Genomic DNA, 21,308 nt, shown 5'->3' on the forward strand with positions numbered 1-21,308 from the left:
GCAATCATCCTCGTAGCCATCTAGGTATGCACATTTACCATATATTTCATAGTTGTGAACAATGGTCTTGGGGATTGACGTAACGTTTATTTTCTGAACAGATAGGACAGAGAAGTGTTCGTTTTAAACGGCCTCTGACTCATGCCAGTAAATGTTTTGTTGATACTAATATATAAGCCTATTTAAAGATACGTTTACTTTAATTAGTCTATATGAGACGTAAATAGTGATCAACTGTTCCTGTAGCCCTCTAGATTTGGCAAAATCACTCCAGGTTGTACATAAAACTTCAAGAATGAGTGTCACCAGAGGATTACAATAGTTTTTACCTTCAAAAACCAGCATTTTTTGATGAAAATAACTCCAGGTTGTACATAAAACTACAGGAAACAAATGTAGTGTAACCAAAGGATTACAAATAAGGTTTTTATAACTTTTTATTGGTTTAAAACATTTTTTCAACGTCGTTCCGGCTTACGACGATTTTCGGGTTACGACGCGTCTTAAGAACGGAACCCCCGTCGTAACCCGGGGACTGCCTGTATAATTATTGGGATATATGACAGCGCAAAAAAAAATTTCATATATAATTGTATACAAATCGTGCTGTGAGCAAAACTGTTAAAAGCTATCAAGTTAATTTTTTTCGTTGTATTGTACACTAAATTGCGATCATTTTGGTATATAACACATTGTAAAACAATCAAGGCAACACAGAGAAAATATTATCACAAAATGATGCATGAATTCGTAATGTGCAGACGTAGAAAAAAAAAAAAGTTTTCAAAAATTCACCATAAATCAAAATATTGTGCTAGACTTCCTGTTTGTTGCAAAATGAAGTTAATTGATTGAATATTACTAGACTGTAAGTGTTGTAGCTTACAATTGCAGTTTTCGACCATTTCGGTCGAGTTAAAGTTGACCGAAGGACAAATTTTTCTATTTATCATTATTTATATGAAAATATTTAAAAACTATAAAAAGCTACAACCATAGGTTGTTTTTTGTTGTATTCCACATAAAATTGTGCACATTTTCATATATAAAACTATATGTAACGGCTAATTTAAAATGGTGCAAACATTACAACAATCGGACGAAAAAATTTATGATTTTTTCAGAAGTTATCGTGCAGATGTAAGGAAAAAGTTTATTTCATAAATTCACCATAAATCAAAATATTGTGCTAGAGACTTCCAATTTATTGCAAAATAAAGGTAAATGATTGAATATTACTAGAATGTAATAGTTTTAGCTTACAATTGCGTTTTTCAACCATTTTGGTCGAGTCAAAGTTGACCAAAGGTTGAAATTTTGGCACATCATTATTTATATGAAAATATTTCAAAACTGATAAAAGCTGCTACCATGGGTTGTTTTTTGTTGTATTCTACATGAAATTGTGCACATTTTCATATATAAAACTTTATGTAATGGCTAATTTAAAATGGTGCAAACATTACGACAATCGGACGAAAAAATTTATGATTTTTTCAGAAGAGTTACCGCGCGGATGTAAGGAAAAAGTTTTTTTTTTTATAAATTCACCATAAATCGAAATATTGTGCTAGAGACTTCCAATCTGTTGCAAAATAAAGGTAAATGATTGAATATTACTAGAATGTAAGAGTTTTAGCTTACAATTGCGTTTTTTAACCATTTCAGTCGAGTAAAAGTTGACCGAAGGTTGATATTTTGGCACATAGTTATTTATATGAAAATATTTCTAAACTGATAAAAGCTACAACCATGGGTTGTTTTCTGTTGTATTCTACATGAAATTGCGCATATTTCCATATATAAAACTTAATGTAACGGCTAATTTAAAATGGTGCAAACATTATGACAATCGGACGAAAAAATTTATGATTTTTTCGGAAGTGTTACCACGCGGATGTAAGGAAAAAGTTAGTTTTTTTTTCATAAATTCACCATAAATCGAAATATTGTGCTAGAGACTTCCAATTTGTTGCAAAATAAAGGTAAATGATTGAATATTACTAGAATACGTATAAGAGTTTTAGCTTACAATTGCGTTTTTCGACCATTCCAGTAGAGTAAAAGTTGACCGAAGGTTGAAATTTTGGCATTATCGTTATTTATATGAAAATATTTCAAAACTGATAAAAGCTACAACCATGAGTTGTTTTTAGTTGTATTGTACATGAACTTGTGCACATTTTCATATATAATACTTCATGTAACGGCTAATATAAAATGGTGAAAAAATTATGTCAAAGTGACGAAATAATTTCCGAGATGTGTCGCTAATACTTTTTAGTGCGAGAAGAAAGAAATTCATGCTTGCGTGCCTGGGTAACGATTGTTAACAAAACAACGCCTTGATCCTTGAGCTCCCAGCATTCCCCAACTATTTTTCCGCAAATCTAAAAAAAAAAATTTATATCGACATACCATACGTCCAATTGACACCCAACAGACAATTTATATCGACGTTTAATACGTCTAATCGGCGTTAAAGGGTCAAAAGGTTGAAGAATAGCGAGTTGGCAACCTCGTCTGATACGCTGGTGGAAGGCGTTGTCTGACTAGATGAAGGATCAAGGCCGAACTCTCCGACGGTCGTTGGAGACGATATTAATGGTCATGGAGAGGAAGTGAGCTCGGTTTTGAGAGACCCTTCATCTTGGAGGTATAGGCGAGAATATCGCTCTAGATCCGCGAGCAGAGAAGGAGTGAGGCGGTCTCGTTCTCCTGCTGACTGTTTGGGATTGAGCCGTCAGCGGTCAGCAGAGATCAAAGAGACCGCAGCCGTAGAGGCAGGCGGCCACGAAGCGCCCGGACATTTGTCAGGGGATAGGAGTGAGATAGCGTTTCCTGTGGCTGAGCACAGTACGCTAGAACCGGAGGAAGGAGAGAAACAAGAGTTTCTAGCTTTGTATGCCGAGGTGATTGATTTGATTCGTCAATTCAATAACCTTTCGGAGAGAACGGAAACACCTGCCAGTATGCTTCCTCAGGGGATTGACATGGCGTTTGGTGTGAAAAAATCATGCGCAGTCCGTTTTACAACACGTAAACGCACGGATTGCGGGAAGGGATAATTCCTCGAGATCAAATAGATCGTTTAAGTTTATCCCTCCTCCAATGATGAAACGTAGAAAATATTATACGACACCGACGGTTCCTTTACTGACTAGACAAATTAACCCAAATGTGGTAAGGTTAAGGCCTGGATTAACCTTAGATCAAGTGAAAATGGAATGCCCTTCGATGACTTGCCAAGAGGCTGCTACGTTAGAAGCAACAGCTTCTTCTGTCTTTCAGACTGCTTCTTGGCTGGATCTTTGGTCGACAGTAGTTGCGAAGATTGCATCCTCATAAGTGACAACAGGTGCCAAAGCAATTGTGTACTTGACAAATTTAAGTGCCAATGTTTGGGCAAATATCCTGTTAATGAGGAGGGATGCAGCTTTGGCTAGACTAAGTCGCATTGTTGATTTGGATTCCCTACTACCAATGAGGAATGGGAATATCTTAAGAGTCGCAATTGCTGTTGCCAGAGGCCATACTAGAAGAGGCTATAGATAGACGAAGGATGGACACTAACGATAGATTGGTACAGCAGGCAGTAAGGAAAACATCTAGCAGTCAGGCTAATCCTATGGAGGTAAGGCAGCAGCAAATACTTCGGAAGAAGCCAGCGAGGCATAACATCCCTAGAAGAGCAACAAGACCCTCTTCCCCAAAGAAGTTAACTCATCGGCCCTTTCACAATAGAAATAACAGAGGAAGGGGGATTAGGGGAAGAGGAAGGGGCTCAAGACGATAAGATAGGCGCCTCTCATCACTCAGCCACACCAGTGGGGGGTTGCCTGGCAAATCACTGGAAGGTGTGGCAGGAACTGGGAGCAGAGCAGTGGGTGGTGGATGTTCTCAGAGTCGGGTATTTGATTCCGTTCGAAGTATCCCCACCCCTGACAGAACAGCCAATGCCTCACCTTGCTTATGCTCAAGAACCTCAGAAGGCTTTTATTCTGCAAGAGGAAGTGTAGAAGATGATGGAAAAAGGGGCTGTGGAACAAGGATCCATTCCGTCAAAGGGGTTTTACAGCAGGACTTTCCTTGTACCCAAAGCATGCGGGGACTGGAGGACAGTAATAGACCTGTCAACTTTGAATCTGTTTATAAGAAAAACCAGATTCAAAATGGAAACTCCAAAGACAGTTCTACAAGCAGTCAGGATCAAGGACTTTATGCTGACAATCGACTTGAAAGATGCATACTTTCAGATCCCAGTCCATCAGTCTTCCAGGATATTTCTCTGCTTCAGTCTTGCAGAGAAAGTTTTCGAGTTCAAAGTTCTGTGCTTTGGATTGACAACATCTCCTCGAAGTTTTGCAAGTGTTTACTCTTGTGTCGACATGGGCGCATGCTCACGGGATCAGGCTAATAAGATATCTAGACGATTGGCTGGTGATAGCAAAGTCCAGAGAGAAATTACTCTACGGTTTTGTCACAGCTTAGGCATTGTGATAAATCAGAAGTCGCAGTTGGATCCAAGTCAACGACTGGTGTATCTGGGAATGGTTAGAGACACAATAAAAGCAAAAGTATTCCCGACAGACCAGAGAGTAGAGAAATGCAAACAAGTGGTGAATGCCTTTCTGGAAAAACAAACACAGACAGCAAAACAGTGGCAGGTAGTACTGGGAGTTCTAACTTTTCCTTGGAGAAGCTAGTACCACAAGGGAGGTTACACCTTCAAATTCTACAATGGAGGATGAAGGAGTTCTGGTCACCAATAGTAGATCACTCGTACGAGCAGACTCCCTTGTCGGCAGAAGTGAGGAAAGACTTGCTGTGGTGGGTGAAGGACAGCAATCTGACAGTGGGTGTTCCCCTTCAGCAACCCTCCCCAGATCTCCTGGTGTTCTCAGATGTGTCACTAGAAGGTTGGGGAGCGCATATGGAGGAGCTGATGGTTTCAGCAAAATGGAGCGGCGAGGACAGATAACTCCATATTAACGTGCTGGAGTTAAAAGCAGCATTTCTAGCACTACAGGAATTCCGGGAGAGGGTGCAGGGGCATTCGGTGGTTTTGATGTCAGACAACATCACAGTAGTAGCTTACATAAAGAAACAAGGTGGTCTAGTGTCTCGACAGTTACATGTGATGACAGTTCAACTTCATCAGTGGGCTGTAGAGAACGTAGTAGACATCAGGGCCAGATATATTCTGGGAAAAAGAAACATAGTGGCCAACAAGTTGAGCTGCAGGGATCAGATCCTGGGAATGGAGTGGTCCTTGCACCAACAAGTAGTGGACAGAATGTTCATGTTGTGGGAAAGGCCGATCATAGACCTAATCGCAACCAGGTATAACAAAAAGTTGGGAGTGTATTGTTCGGTAGTCCCAGACGTAGAGGTAGTAGCAGATGTGCTACAACACCCATGGGACAATCTGTACGTCTACGCATTTCCTCCATTTTGTCTAATCCGTCAGGTTCTGAACAGAGTAATGCAGTCTCAGAACCTCAGAATGACTGGTAGCTCCGTTATGGCCAAAGGCCAAATGGTTTCCAGACCTCTTGGAACTCCTGATAGATGTGCTGAGAGAGTTACCCAAATGGAACAACCTGCTATGTCAGCCACACGTGGAGAGGTACCACCGGTCGGTGAAGTCCTTATCACTTCACGGGTGGAGACTGTCGAGTATCTCTTGCGAGCGAGAGGGTTTTCACAAAAAGCAGCAGTGCACATGGCAGGAAATATCAGAAAGTCATCAGCAGCAGTATACCAAGGAAAATGGTCAGCATACTGTGATTGGTGTCATAGAGGGAACTTGTCTCCACTCGGTACCACTATTCTGCAATTAGCAGTCTTTCTGATATATCTCAGGACAGAAAGGCATATGTCTGTGTCTGCGGTGAAGGGGTACAGGGCTGCTCTAGCCTCGGTCTTACGCATGAAAGGCGTGGACATTTCATCTTCATGGGAGTTGGCCATGTTGATGAAGAGCTTTGAGCAGTCATGTTCACCAAAGGAACTGAAAGCCCCAGATTGGGATTTGACCATGGTATTGAGTAGTCTGACAAAACCCCCCTACGAACCACTAAGGCAGTCCACAGATAGGAGCCTGACCCTGAAGACAGTCTTCTTATTGGCCCTAGCTTCAACCAAAAGGGTGGGGGAACTACATGACCTGTCATCTATTGTAAAGCACTCGAGAGGTTGGAAGTCAAAAGGCATTCGAGCTTGTGCCAGAATTCATGGCCAAGAATCAAAACCCATCAATAGTGGACGGCAGATTTGACTCTTTTTTCCATACCTTCTCTGGCAGATTTTGTAGATCATAACAAAGATGAGATGCTTCTGTGTCCTGTCAGGGTAACAAGAGAGTACTTAAGGAGGACAAGGCACCTCAGGCCGGGGTGCAGGAGGTTGTTCGTAAGTACAGGACGGAACAAAAAGGAAGTGTCCAGAAATACAATATCGTTTTGGCTAAGAGAAATGATCAGGAATGCCTACATGACAGAAGACAAGGGGTCAGATAGCCAGGAGAGGGCTAGGGCTCATGACATTAGAGGCTTGAGTGCTTCTTTGGCATTCAAGAAGAATATGTCTGTGGAGAGAATTCTGAAAGCTTGTGTTTGGAAACGCCAAACGACTTTCACTTCCTTTTATTTAAAAGACGTTGCCCATAGATCCTTGGATAGCTTTTCCTTGGGTCCAGTGGTGGCAGCCCAGCAATTGGTATAGCTCATCCAGTACCCCTGGCGGGTCAGTTTGTGTCTAGTCTAAGATGAAGGTATGAAAGTAGAATGAATGGGATGACTGGTCTTTTTTCTTTACTACTTTCTTTCTACTCCTTTACCTATGGGCAGTATGAAGGAGAGTACCATCATGAGCTGGAACGGACTAGATGCAGGTGAGGTGGTCAGCCATACTGTAAAGTTATGTTAGAGTATAGTATACTTTTCAGTAGCAACACACCCCTCTCGGTAATAAGGAAGGGAGGGGTGATGGTGGATCCAGATACAAGGGACAAGAGTGGTTTATGAGAATAGAGGGTCCTCTATTTCCCCATAGTTTATAAACCATGGCACGATACCAGCACCCAGTGAGGGAAACCAATAGATTTCCTTATATCTTTGGTTCAAAGGTTTATAGTCCATTCTCTTAGAATACTCCTAATATTCGGAAATGGATTTAGGTGGCAAACTCCCAGTCAGTTAGAGACTTACCTCCCTCCAATAAGTAAGTCTATCCTAATGTTAAGACCGAAGGTTTGTTTCGTATATGAACAATTGACAAATTTGTAACTAATTTGTATTTTTCATAACTAACAAACCTGAGGTCTTAGGTTTAATTTTAATTCTACCGGTTTCCAACTTGGCGCTAGTAAATCCTAATGTTACGACCTCAGGTTTGTTAGTTATGAAAAACACAAATTAGTTACAAATTTGTCATTTTGAATTTATCATAAGTATAGAAACCAGATCCTTTAAAATAGGAGTATCTTTCAGCACAAGCTGGAATCAGCCATTAAAACTCGGTACTGCAATTCCCCCCAAAATTAGCACCTAATCTCAGATTATCTGGCAAACTTTTACCAGACAATGAAAATCAAACAACCAAACTGACATGATAAGTAAAAAAAGCTCTAATTTTACTCACCATCATAATTTTTCCTGCGATATCTAGCAATGTGTTGGCCTCTTGGAAAGGTAGGTCTTTACATTCCTTGGCAGCTTTGATTCGTCCCTAAAGAAAAGGGAACAATTCAAGTTTGAATATGAAAAAAGGATGGATGGATGAATGAACTGTGAGTAAAGCACTTGTCATTCTACGAGGTTCAGAAATATGTTCAATATAATTTTGAAAATACAAAATAAATGGATCAAAAGTTCTAATCCTAATTAAAATAAAGCCATTTGTATTTCAGTAACAGCAATAATAAACTAGTGGTCCCCCTGTATTCGCGGGGGATGCGTACCAGACCCCCCCCGCGAATAGTTAGAATCCGCGAATGTTTGGAACCCCCCTCTAAAAATGCTCATAAACTCCTATCCTGAACATGCAAACACCAAAGTATCCCTAAAAAGACCATCCTTCATCAAATATACATAAAATATCCTATTATGGTTCATATTAATCTTTGAAATATTATTAATACTGTTTTAAAGTAAATCTCACATTTTATGGTTATACATAAATACATACTATGTACGTACTGCATGACTTAGTTACGTATGTGAAAATAATTCAGTCCCCCCATAAGTATTCAGTCATGCACGTTTTCTTTCATACTGTTACTATTTGAGACATCCATTTTCTTTTTACAAGGGAACAATTGTATTTGAAATCACAAATACCAAATGTCTACTTAAAGTATTATCCTACATCAAATATACCATTGAATTGGTATTATTAATATCATTTTAAAGTCATCTTAAACATTTTACCATTAGAAATATATAAACAGCCAATAGCAGAGAGAGAGAGAGAATAACTCCTTACGATTTCAATAGATTGAAATGAACGTCTGTAGGCAACTTTTTTCCCCTCCCATAAATACATATATTTCTCCAGAGAAGAGAGAGAGAGAGAGAGAGAGAGAGAGAGAGAGAGAGAGGAGAGAGAGAGAGAGAGAGAGAGAGAGAGAGAGAGAGATTACATAAAACCATTAAATTCGTTGATAATTGTATGGCATTGTTACTTTCCCAGCTCCGAGCGTCACTGGAGTTGAGGTAGGGAAATTGATACAGGAAAAGACGAAGGGAAGAATTTTCGTTTGAATTTAGTTATCGTATTATTACTACTTCTATTATTATTATTATTTTTATTTGAAAATAAAATAAACATGTGCATCTACCATAAAAAATTCTCTCATCACAGTAAGAAAGAAAATGGAAAGGTAATTTTCATCTCTTTAAAATACTACCATTATGAATTTTATAATTACAGTTTTATTATTATTATTAAATAACTGAAATTATCAATAAACATTTTACATACTAGTACCATAAAAATTCTTTCATCTCGGTAGAGAGAGAGAGAGAGAGAAGAGGAGGAGAGAGAGACGAGATGAGAGACGAGAGAGAGAGAGAGAATAATTAGTAATTATCTGGCGTCGTGACTACCAGGATCATTAACGCCGAATGAAGCCATTTCCCTATTTGGGAAAAATCCACGCACACATCATAAAAACTCTTAAAATCCTGTATCAGTTATTGTACTATAGCTAGCGCAAAGATGCTACTTACGCATTAAACACCATCAAAACTACATTATTATTATTATTATTATAAAATAGTTTAACCAAACCACCGAGCTGACCCTCAGCTCCCAAAGGGTCGGCCCAAAGGATTAGATAAAATGCAAGGTCCAGGCCAAAGGCCACGAACTGGAACCAAACAGGTCATGTAGGATAATAAATAATAAATTAAGATTAAATAAAAAACTGCACAGAGGCAAAGGCTTTCATACTAGAACACAAACAGGCAATAAATACATTTACTCACGTTTCCATACATTCATTCTAAAAAACCAAAGCTAAAAACTACACACATACATGAAAGTGAAATACCTAAATTTTGTTAAAAACTCCAACTTCTTTTAAAAATTCTACAACACACTCATAATCATACTGTGCTTCTTCACCTAATATCTTCGCCAAACTGTAATTACCATCTCTATCTCTTTTGTCTTTAAAGTGCTGCTCTCTCAGTTCCCGATGACTAGGACATTCAACTAGTAAATGCTTAATAGTCATCGGGACGAGACAGTCATCATAGTAGGGTTGGTATTCACCACTCATGAGATACCCATGTGTCAATCTTGTATGTCCTATACGGAGGCGGCATATTGTTACTTCCCATTTCCTAGGCATAGATTCATATTTCCAAGGGTGTGAACGTGTAGCAAACTCTTTCATTTTATTTGGTCCTGCTTCGTTCCATTGCTGTTCCCATAATCTTGCAATGAACTTTGATATACTAGGAAAAAAGTCTCTATATGGTACAGCAATTGGTCTTGGTATCATATTGGTTGCAGCTGATTTAGCTAGTTGGTCTGCTTTTTCATTTCCATATATATTTACGTGCGCTGGGACCCAGCAAAAAGATATAGTAATCCCTCTACGCTGATGTAGAAATACCCACTGTGTGATTTTCAATGTAATTGGAGAGAGAGAGAGAGAGAGAGAGAGAGAGAGAGAGAGAGAGAGAGTATCTCTTTCTGTTCTCTCAAAAAATACTTATAACGCTTCCAGCGAAAGAGAGGGAGGGAGTTACCACTATGACACATTATCTTGTGTGGCAAGAGAGAGAGAGAGAGAGAGAGAGAGAGAGAGAGAGAGAGAGAGAGAGTTAACCTTAATTAAAAGTGACATGGATAGATTAGTATTGTATTTCTTTAAAATATACACCGGCAGCCCGGACCATTGAGATACAACAAACGAGATACCGACTGTAACCCCTACCGGTATTTAGGAGTAGACTTGTAAACTGTGAAACTGACCATCTGCCGAAAATATATGGGTGGCTTACTTAACAAGCACCACTAATTGCTCATTAGATTTTGGTCTAGATCCAATATATGAGATACCAGATGAAACTAATATATAATATATCTGCAGACTCTACTGATTATAGAATGACCAGTGACAGACATTTTGGAGGGTGGGTTCCCCCTGACAGACGCACTGAAAAGGGGGGGTTAATTGGATCTCGATCCAACTTAGGAGATACTGAGTAAAATTTACACTACAATAGCACTGCACATCCTAGAATACTGTGGTGGTAATGACAGATGTTTTAGTGGGTGGTTACTCCCTGACAGACGCCCCACAACGAGTGGGGAGGGGGAAGCAGGATCTGCATCCAACATTGGAGATACCAAGTAAAATTTGTACTACAATTGCACTGCACATCCTAGAATGCTGTGATGGTAATGGCAGACATTTTAGTGGGTGGTTACCCCCTGACAGACACCCACAAACGAGTGGGGAGGGGAGGGGAGACAGGATCTGCATCTAACATGGAGATACCAAGTAAAATCTGTACTACAATAGTTCTGCACATCCTAGAGTACTGTGGTGGTAATACCAGACATTTTTGTGAAGGGGGAAGGGGAGGGGAGACAGGATCTCCATCCAACATCGGAGACACCGAGTAAAATTGTACTACAATAGCACTTGCACATCCTACAATGCTGTGATGGTAATACCAGACATATTAGTGGGTGGTTACCCCCTGACAGACACCCCACAATGAATGGGGAGGGGGAGGGGGAGACAGGAACTGCATCCAACATTGGAGATACCAAGTAAAATTTGTACTACAATAGCACTGCACATCTCAAGAGTACTGCGGTGGTAATGACAGATATTTTAGTGGGTGGTTTCCCCCTGACAGACACCCCACAACGACTTGGGAGGGGGAGGGGGAGAGGGAGGGGGAGCCAGGATCTGCATCCAACATTGGAGATACCAAGTATAATTTGAGTAAATGAGAGAGAGAGAGAGAGAGAGAGAGAGAGAGAGAGAGAGAGAGAGAGAGAGAGAGCATAGAAAATTTCATGAGCACTTGATGGCAGCAACAAAACAGCTCCTTCCCCTCCGTCACTTAAATCGATACGTATGACAGTTTTAGTACCTGGAGTTAGAGAAAGAAGACTGGGATTTCCTTCATTCTTCCATAATTTTTTAAATTTATAAGCTAAAATCTTACCAATTCACTATGGTATTTTTTTTGAATGAATTGATGTTATTGCTGTATAAATAATATTTGAAAATAGCAATCATTTATTTATCATAGAAAAAAACACATCTTTGTAGTAGAGAGAGAGAGAGAGAGAGAGAGAGAGAGAGAGAGAGAGAGAGAGAGAGAGAGAAATTATTATTTTTATTATGTGATATTTAAACTTATTAAACTTACTAATACAGTATTAATCAAAATTAATATTTGAAAATTAGTAAATCATTTTTGTATCATAAAAATGTATTTAGTCATGAAAATAAACATCAAAATACACTAATTAGTGATTATTTTCGGCGAGTCCGTCCGCGAATAATTTCTAGATAGGTTCCAAAGAAAAATCTGCGAATGTGTGAGTCCGCGAATCCGGAGAACGCGAATACGGGGGGACCACTGTACATTGGTACCCCCTTAATATACTAAAGTTAATGTGAATTTAACAAAATCTTAGTATGGAACTTGGTATCTTACATGAAAATGGAACTAGGCTAACGATGCTATGTGGATAATTTCTCTGGTTCAGATTAGGTGGTTTTACCTAACATAAATATTTGTTGAAAATTGTATTTTTCCTAACTATACAAACCTGAGGTCATTTACAATAGGAAGGTACTTAGCGACAGCTGAACCGGTCGTAAGCTTTTCGAACAAGGGGTTCGGTAGTTAACTACTTGTCCAGCAGTTAGCGGTACGCTTGACTGCGAGGCGAGGAGTCACTTTGCTTGAGGCCCAGGAAATGCAGAGTGAGGGGTGGCATGAGGTGGAACTATGTAAAGGACCTCAGGTTTGTATAGTTAGGAAAAATACAATTTGCGACAAATTGTTATTTGTTCCGATACGGTATACAAACCCTCGGTCGTTTACAATAGGAAGACTCACTTATTGGTGGGTGGAATCTGAGTCTTATGAACATACTGGTGTTCATCCTGCCTTGGATTCCCTCCCTAGTCGTAAGAGCAGAGGGAGGGATCCTAGCCTCTGCCCAGCTGATCGGGGTGTGCACCGCAGGATCAGAGGTCAGACTTCTGAACCAAATTATAAGAGGGAGGAAAGTGTACCTCTTATAATTAACAAAAGCAAGACCTAGTTCCTACTTCAAGAGCCAAAGTAAAGTTATGGGTTTGTCTCTTGTTGGCTTCCACTCCCCCCCTTGTTGGGGAGTGGTGGATAAACACTTCTATCCCTACTGAAAGGGATAGAATGGGGCTCGGTTGTGTAGCTTACCTGCATCGGCCTCCTGTTCAGCGTAGTGATGACCGTGGCCCTCTGCCCACAGGTAAAGGGAAGAATGAAGGAGGAAGAGAAGCCAGTCACACTCTTTCACTCGTCCATACATACAGTCACACAAGGATGTGATGCTGTTCTGTCCGCTTGGGTGCTGGGTAGACTACACAACTTGTTGAGCAGCCACCAAGGGTCCCAAGGAAAAGGTGTTCAAGGACCTGTGGGTGATATCCCGAAGGTAAAAAGAAGTGAAGGTGGTCTGGTTGGCCCAAACTCCTGCCTTCAGAACCTGCGCCAGGGAGAAGTTCTTGCGGAACGCAAGGGTTGGACCAATACCTCTGACTTCGTGGGCTCTCGGACGAGGGGTACGGGTGTCGTCAGTGTCAGCTGTCTCGTAAGCCCTCCTGATCACCTCACGCAGCCAGAAAGAACGAGTGTTCTTGGAAACCTCTTTCTTGGTAACTCCGGTGCTAACGAAGAGTCGTCGACACTCAGGCCTGAGGTGCAGAGTTCTCTTCAGATAGCGCCGTAGCGCCCTCACAGGACGAAGCAGCATCTCATCCGCATCATTATCGGTGAAATCCTTCAGGGAGGGGATCGTGAAGGACTCGAACCGGTCGTCAGGGACCAAAGGATTCTGAGTCTTCGCTACGAAGTTCGGGACGAAATTGAGCGTCACGGATCTCCATCCCCTGGAATGCTTAACGTTGAAGGAAAGACCATGAAGTTCGCCTATTCTCTTTGCCGATACCAGGGCCAGCAAGAAGAGGGTCTTGAGGGTCAGATCCCTGTCTGACGACTCTCAAATTGGCTTGAAGGATCTGTGAGTCAAACTCCTAAGGATGAGAGTCACATCCCACCCTGGGGGCCTGAGTTCCCTGGGTGGGCAAGACCTCTCGAAGCTCTTCATCAGGAGGGAGATCTCGAAAGAAGAAGAGATATCCACACCTCGCAGTTTAAGGACCAAGGCCAGGGTGGCTCTGTAGCCCTTAATTGTGGAGACGGATAGGAGCTTCTCTTGGCGAAGAAAGACGAGGAAATCCGCTACCTGCTGAAGAGAGGCTCTGAGAGAAGAGAGACCCCGTCCACGACACCAACCACAGAAGACGGACCACTTCCCCTGGCAGACAGCCGCAGAGGACTGTCTAAGGTATCCGGCCATCTCTGTCGCTGTGCTGCGAGAAAAGCCTCTCGCTCACAAGAGATGGTGGATAGAGGCCAGCCGTGAAGACACAGGGATTTGACGGATCGGTGGTACCGTTCCACGTGTGACTGGCACAGAAGGTTGTGCCAGGAGGGAATCTCTCTCGGCGCTCTGGCAAGCAGAGTCAGCAGGTCTGGATACCAAACGGCTTGAGGTCGTTTGGGCGCCACTAGGTTCATCCAAAGGTTTGCAGTGATCAGCACCCTGCTGATCACTTTGCGAATCAGACAGAACGGGGGAAAGGCGCAGACGAAGAGGTTGTCCCATGGATGCTGAAGGGCGTCCTCTGCGGCTGCCCATGGGTCAGGACGATCTAGTAGAAAACCTGGAGTTTTCTGTTGTGTTGGGTGGCGAACAGATCCACGACTGGGCGCCCCCACAGGTTGAAAAGCCTTTCCGCCATGTCTGGATGAAGGGACCACTCGGTTCCTATCACCTGATCCCGACGACTGAGCTTGTCGGCTACCACATTCCTCTTGCCTGGAATGTAGCGAGCCGACAACTCTGTCCTGCAGCAACTGCGAGCGGGAGCTTGCCAGGACTAACCAATCGTCGAGATACCTCAAGAGACGTATCTCGACCGAGTGGGCCCAAGCAGACACCAGCATGAACACTCACGTGAACACCTGTGGGGCGGTTGAGAGACCGAAACAAAGTGCCCTGAACTGGTACACCATCCCGTCGAGGATGAAGCGTAGGTACTTCCTAGAGGATTGATGGACGGGTATCTGGAAATACGCGTCCTTCAAATCCACAGAAAGCATGAAGTCATTCTCCCTGATGGAATCGAGCACCGACCGTGCTATTTCCATCGTGAACCGAGTCTGGCGAACGAATCGGTTCAAGGGAGAGATCTATCACCGGGCGCCAGACCCCCGAAGACTTCTCCACAAGGAAGAGGCGGCTGTAGAAGCCCGGCGACTGATCCTGAACGATCTCCACAGTTCGTTTGCTCAGCATGGCTTCTACTTCCTGCCAAAGCATCACGTCCTTGGTCGAGCCAGGAACGTAGGTTTGGAGATGGACCGGGTTGGAGGTGAGAGGTGGCCGAGACTCGAAGGGTAGTAAATATCCCTCCCGAAGGACGTTTACTATCCCGGTCTCCGAACTGCCATGTTGCCCAATGGCTCGCCAGGCAACCCCCCTTCAGGAGTGATGTTCCCCAAGGAGGCCGCGGCTTTCGACACTGTGAGGGACCACAGGTCGAGCCATGAGACTGCTTGGAAGGCTGCCACTGCGGTAAACTCCAAGGCAAGTGCCTCCTGCTGCGAGAACCACCCGACAGGAGCTGTGGCAGAGACATCCCCGGAGTTAGCCTGGCTAGCTCCGGGTTAACCTGTTTGGGCAGCAGAGGGTCCTCCGAAGGCACGTAAAAGTGCCTCTGTCGCGGTAGAGGTGGAGGAAGGAGCTTAGCAGACCTACTGGACTGAAGCAAACCCTCCTGTCCGGAGACAAGAGTGTCCACTTGGCCCAGCACGCTGTCAGCCAAAGCTGATCGCAGCAGACCCACCGCCGTCCTGGGTTCCTTCTTAGGTCCCCAGAACGCCTCCAAGCCTGATGTGGGTTCGGTAGGTGGGAGTGGCGATCCTTCTCCGAGGTCGTTGTGCTGACGGATCACCGCAATTACTTCCGCGAACAACCTCTGGATCTCGGGAGTGACTGCATCCTGTGGAGACGGACCGTCATGCCCTTCCAACGAGAATGCCTCCCAAGACCCTCCTCCTTCCACAGGAGGAACCACGACAGACCCCTCCTGGTCTCCTCCTACCACTTGCGCGTACGATCTGGTTGGTCCGAGGACTGTGCCAGGTTCGTAGGGCATCGTGGCGGGATCACGTGGGGTGCGCCCTTCGTGATCACTCCTGATCACCTCGCTCTTCCTGGTAAAGCCCGAGGAAGTTGAAGGAATCGGAGAGGCAGACCTGACGCTCCCCCTGCGCCCACCGGCAGAGCGGTGTGCTGAGGGGGCTGCAGGCGATCGTCAACCCGCGGTGGCGGTAGAACGGCTCTCCCGGAGAGAGCGGCTGGACCGAGAACAGCGGCGACGGTCCCGAGCGTCAAAAGAGCTGCTGCTGGTTCCCCTCTCCGCCAGGTCCCGGTAGGAGCGGCGGTCAGGGGACCTGCAAAGTCCACTGTCTCAGTGGGAGTGAGGCCTATCCTCACGGTGCGTCACGCCGCCTGGACCAGCCGAGGCTGGTTCAGGCAACCGAGGGGACAGCTTCCTCGCCTCAGCCCGCGAGCGGTCTGGGACCGTCACGTCAACCCTGAGTATCAGCGTGTCGCCGCGAGAGCGATCGCTGGTCTGGTGAGAGTCGCTCGGGCGACTCGCTCCAGTCTTCCGTCCCGTGCCTGGATCCTGGCGCCGAGAGAACTCAGATGCCTGGGTCTTGGCTGTCCGGTCACCCGCTGGTGAGTGAACACTTGGTGACTCTCACAAACGAGAGGCCGAGAAGGTACCTGGCACCGAGGCAGAACCTCTGCCGCCAGGTGAGGAAGTGCCGGTGCTAGCAGACACTCCTCCGGTTCCAGTCTTCTTCCTTGCGGAAGAAGAGATGGGCCCCGTTCCTGAAGGAACAGGAGGACCGACGGAAGTTCCAACCGTCCCACTGGAGCAGGACGGGCCATTAGAAGTCTTGGCACGAGACTTCTTAGGCGGGGGGAGGAGGCAGCCTTCTTCTTCTTCGGCTTGGGGGCCTTAGAAGTTGAAGGGAAAGCGGCGGCAGGCAACGACGACGAGGAAGACGATGAAGATGAAGACGACACCTTCCTCCTCTTCTTCTTCGTCAGCTTCCTCAGCACCACCGTCAGGTCTTCCATCCAGGACGGAGTCGGGGCAGTTGCCGAAGCAACAGGGCCCGACTGCACCTGTCCGGAAGGACCTGGGGTGGGAGCAGCAACACCACAGGCAGGAACGACGGCGGCAGGAACTAGCACCAAGGCTGGAGCGTCAACGAAATCAGAAACAGGAGGCGGGGCAGGAACCGGCAGCATCCTCTGCACAGGAGGTAGGTCTAGCAGTGAGCTCTTGGGACACCAGAAGTCCGGGGCTGCAGCAGGAGCGGGAAAACCAGGAGGCGGTGTAGCAACGGGCAAGGAAACCTCCAGCAGCAGAGCCTGCACAGCGGCTGTCGGGGTCACCGTGGCTACGTGCTGCGTATACACCAGGTGAGGCGGAGCAGCATAGCCAGGCGTGGATACCGTCGTGGTAGTCGTGGTGGTAGGCCGGTGCGTAACCAGTGTAGCCCTCTCGCCAGATGACAAAGCAGCCCCTGGACCGTCGGTGTCCCTTGCAGCCCCAGCGAGTACCAGGCCCATCCGAGATCATCGCCCGTGGTCAGCAAGTCTGAGGGAGGAAAGGTTGGGTAGATTAGTGGGGGGGGGGTCCCCTCGCCCAGGGGGGATAGTTCCCAGCCCGAGCGAACGGAGGACCCTGAGTACAACTGGATGTCGGGGTATCTCGCCCCCTCCTCTACGCTCTAATGATCGAGGGAGGAGAGGGAACGAGAAACCTCCCCCGAAGGGGAAGGAGCCATACGAGGGAGCTGAGCCAGAGGGAGAAAGGAGGAAGACAAATCGGTGACCAAGGGCGTAGCAGGGGAGTCCTCTGACGACTCCTTAGCCAGCTTCCGCTGCTTCTTCTTCCTCCCGTAGTGCTCCCACTGCGCCTCCGACCAAAAGATACAAGTGAGAGCATTCACGCTCTCGATACCAAGCACAAAAATCATGAGGATCTACCTCCACAGAAGAGTGGAAAGCCCCACACTTAAGGCCCCCAATTACCCGGGCATAGTCTACGGTTGATGGGGGGGTGGGGGGGCTTCTCCGGCTCTTGTTGCGTAATTTCCATAATAACAATGAAAACCAAAACAGACACGCACTTACTTTTGTACTTGCAACACACGCAAGTAAAAGAAAAAGTGAGAAAGTCTTCAGGCAGTGAAGAAAACAAAGCATACGACAGAAGCAGGCAGAGACGAAGAGCAGCACGTCCATCCACGAGCGCGGCCAAAAGCAAAGTGACTCCTCACCTCGCAGTCGAGCACACACCTAACTGCCGGACAAGTAGTTAACTACCGAACCCCTTGTTCGAAAAGCTTACGACCGGTTCAGCTGCCGCTAAGTACCTTCCTATTGTAAAGGACCGAGGGTTTGTATACCGTATCGGAACAAATTTATTTTACTCTTATCACAATGCATATCCTTTTGGATGCTATTGCATGAATATATACCTACACTCTTTGAGCATGAAAACAAACCTAGTCTTTCACAAAAGCTTCTCTTACACTGAAGACCATCCGTTCTTCCACAAAAATATTCTTTTATACTGAAAACCTTCTGGCTACTTGATCCTTAGTAGTTCAAACAGCTTACAACAAAAGGCTATGGTGTCTTTTAAAGTATAAATAATATAAAATCATACCTGCCCTCAAAATACACTGATAATTAAATTCCAAAACAAAATTAATGCATGCAGTCCCACAATGATTGCACTTACCATGGTAGTAAACATGACTCTGCTAAGATAAGTTTGTAGAGAATCAATCTCATCTAGTTTTTCTTCAATCATCACCCGTCTCTTACTGAAGACTTCACTTATTTCCTGAAATAAAAAAAAATAATAATAATAATTTCCCTCTTGATCTTTGGCTAATAAACCAAGTTATGTGAGTTTTTATATGAGCGGCAGTGAGAGCGTCGTTGTTCCCGCGCCGCCATTTCCTGACTCGTCGACCGCATGGCGGTCCTTTTCGCGCACTAATTGGTCCCCCATACTAATTGGGCTCGATTGCAGTTTTGAGCAGTACTTTATTTGATTTTATTACATGCAGTTAGTTTTGGCGTTTTTATTTTATTTATTAGTCCGCTCATGGGGAGATAGCCTACTCCGACCGCATGCTTTCGGATCGTAGCCTAGCCTAGTCAGATCACGTTGTCTTCGCGGTAGGATAATCTTTCAGGCTCTCTTGTGTTATTTACGTAAGAACTTAGTCCCTATGTAACCTTTGTCGTCCTTGAGCTTCCCTAGCCGCCTGCCCCCCGATTACCTCGGCACGGCATACAGGCTAGCCGCTCTGAGTTGCTAGGATAACACACCCAAATCTCTGGATTTGTAATTAGTCTAGCTTCTCTAAGGACAAACCCTTTCTCTCTCGTACTACTTTTCTCTTTTCTCTCCTCTCCCTGTGTTAGGACAAGTTTTTTATATATTATGTGTTGCTATTTATTTCACGGCTTCTAGTTGGCCATGGGCCTCCTTTGGATCAACTGGTCTTTCACACCGCGTGACTGTTCACCCGGCTGAGTGTGTCTCCAGCTGATCGCGTACGAGCCACCCTGCTACCGACCCCCCCCCCCAGTCCCTCCTACCCTACCCCTAGCTCACCCACTTCGGTGGAGTGACGACTCGCTCACACTACCTCGGGTAGCCCATCCGAGTCTACCAGGGGAGGAGGGGGATGGCTGTGAAGGGGGGTACATTCGGTGTGCGGGCCTGCCGTACTCAGCCGTACCACTACTGGGGCTAGGGACTGGTTCTGCCCACCTGAGCCACGGTTGGCCACCAGGCTCGGGAGGGCGGGATACCCCCTGACCCTCTAAGTACTGTATCCCCCTCACTGTCTATTGTGACCCCCTTCCCACCCCGCTCCGGCGGCCTCAGAGCTCCAGCTAACGCCGGACCTGACCTTGGGAAACGGTACATCCTTAGATGTAAAGGCTCCGGACTTTCTGTGGGATACTTTTATTATATGCATGTCTTATTACACCTATCATAGCATCCATAATATTGTTTATACTTTTAACATTGTGTCGGCGGAGTTGCCAACTCCGGCAAGTTACTATGTCACCCTGGTACTTCCCCGCTCCTCAACCCTGTACCTGTCTTTGGGTTGTTACTCACTCCGGCGCCTGGGGCAACTGGAACTCCGGCACTACCGGAGTTCCTTTGGAGTCATAGTCCCCTTGGCCCTCCCAAGACGTCCCTACAAAGGTATACAAGGCCCCGGAGCGGGTAGTGACGGGGTGACAGGTATCGTACAATATACCTGCTACCGCCGGAGTTACTCCGGCAGCAGTATTATACCGCACTCAACCACAGAACCATTCCGAAGGTTGGTGATGATACTCATGTATCATTTGACTTACAGGTTACCTGTTGTCTGGAGGAGGGCTGCAACGCAGTGCTTCAAGATCCCTGTGGGCATGAAGTCTGCAGGGCCCATGCCGGATGCGCAGTGCGCCTGGACGACTTCGTGGTCTGGCACCACGAAAACTGTTCGGTTTGCTATGCCTTAGTAACCGAAGCCACCTCCGAGGTATGTCATACTCCAGACTGTATATAATGATACAATGAGAATCAATAAGTTATATTTATGATACTGTACTAGGTTAAGTCTACCTCTAGTATTAAGTACTAATAGTAACCCCTCCTACAGGGTTTGGAAGAGATTCGGGACGCAGCATTGTCCAGCCTGAAGACCTGGGTTGGCGGTTTTGGGAGGAACTCCGCCAAAGGCCAGCCCTACATTTTATCGCAGGACATGTCCGCCCTCGTCTTCCCCGGAGCGAAGAAGGGTTCGGTAGTGGACCCTAAGGTGGCGGCGCCTCTGATCGTGAAGATCCAGGCCGCGGTTGCACTTCCGGCAGACGAAGGCATCGCTGAAGAAGTCGCAGGGAACGTTGCGGCCCTCGACTTAGATACGGAGCCCATGACTATCGACGACACGGGCAATGGTAAGGGTGGTAGTGAGGCAGGTCTTTTAGGGGCCCAAGGGTTTTCCTTGAGCCCAACTTTAACTTCTACCCCTTCTACTTCCACTTCTTTCCGGGGATTCACTGATAGGCCTCGGTCAGTCAGACCAAAGTCTTCTTCAGTGGTCCCCAAAGTTAAAGCTTCAACGGACTTAAGTCCAAGCAAAAGTCCCTGCTGAGAAAGTCAGGAACCAGCCTAGTCACTAAGCCACCGGCTAACCATCCCGGAGCAGACAAGGCAAAAGCCACTCCCCCACTAAAGGGGTCGAGGACCAAGGTTCACAAGGAGAAGGCTCAGTCTTCCTCCTTTGATCCTGATGCTTTTTCTGCCAGCATTTTGCAGCAGGTGGGCAACGTCGTCGGGAACTTGGTCCAATCCAAGTTCCAGGAGATGTTCACCCAAC

The 21,308-nt window shown here is 45.5% G+C and overlaps 1 protein-coding gene across 10 annotated transcripts in view; it reads right to left on the reverse strand.

The window, feature by feature from the left end:
• The window catches only part of LOC135200049 (uncharacterized), a 289,020-nt gene that overhangs the window by 201,293 nt on the left and 66,419 nt on the right, over positions 1-21,308 (reverse strand). For 8 of the 10 annotated variants that reach the window (XM_064228290.1, XM_064228291.1, XM_064228289.1 and 5 more), the window contains 2 exons: positions 18,650-18,754; positions 7,645-7,731 (listed from right to left, as the gene is read on the reverse strand). In XM_064228290.1, the coding sequence (XP_064084360.1) occupies positions 7,645-7,731; positions 18,650-18,754 (192 nt within the window). The remainder of the gene's footprint in view (positions 1-7,644; positions 7,732-18,649; positions 18,755-21,308) is intronic. The other 2 variants (XM_064228292.1, XM_064228287.1) reach the window with 1 other exon arrangement.

This window comes from Macrobrachium nipponense, chromosome 26 (assembly GCF_015104395.2).
Source record: "Macrobrachium nipponense isolate FS-2020 chromosome 26, ASM1510439v2, whole genome shotgun sequence".
NCBI classification, from domain to species: Eukaryota; Metazoa; Arthropoda; class Malacostraca; order Decapoda; family Palaemonidae; genus Macrobrachium; species Macrobrachium nipponense.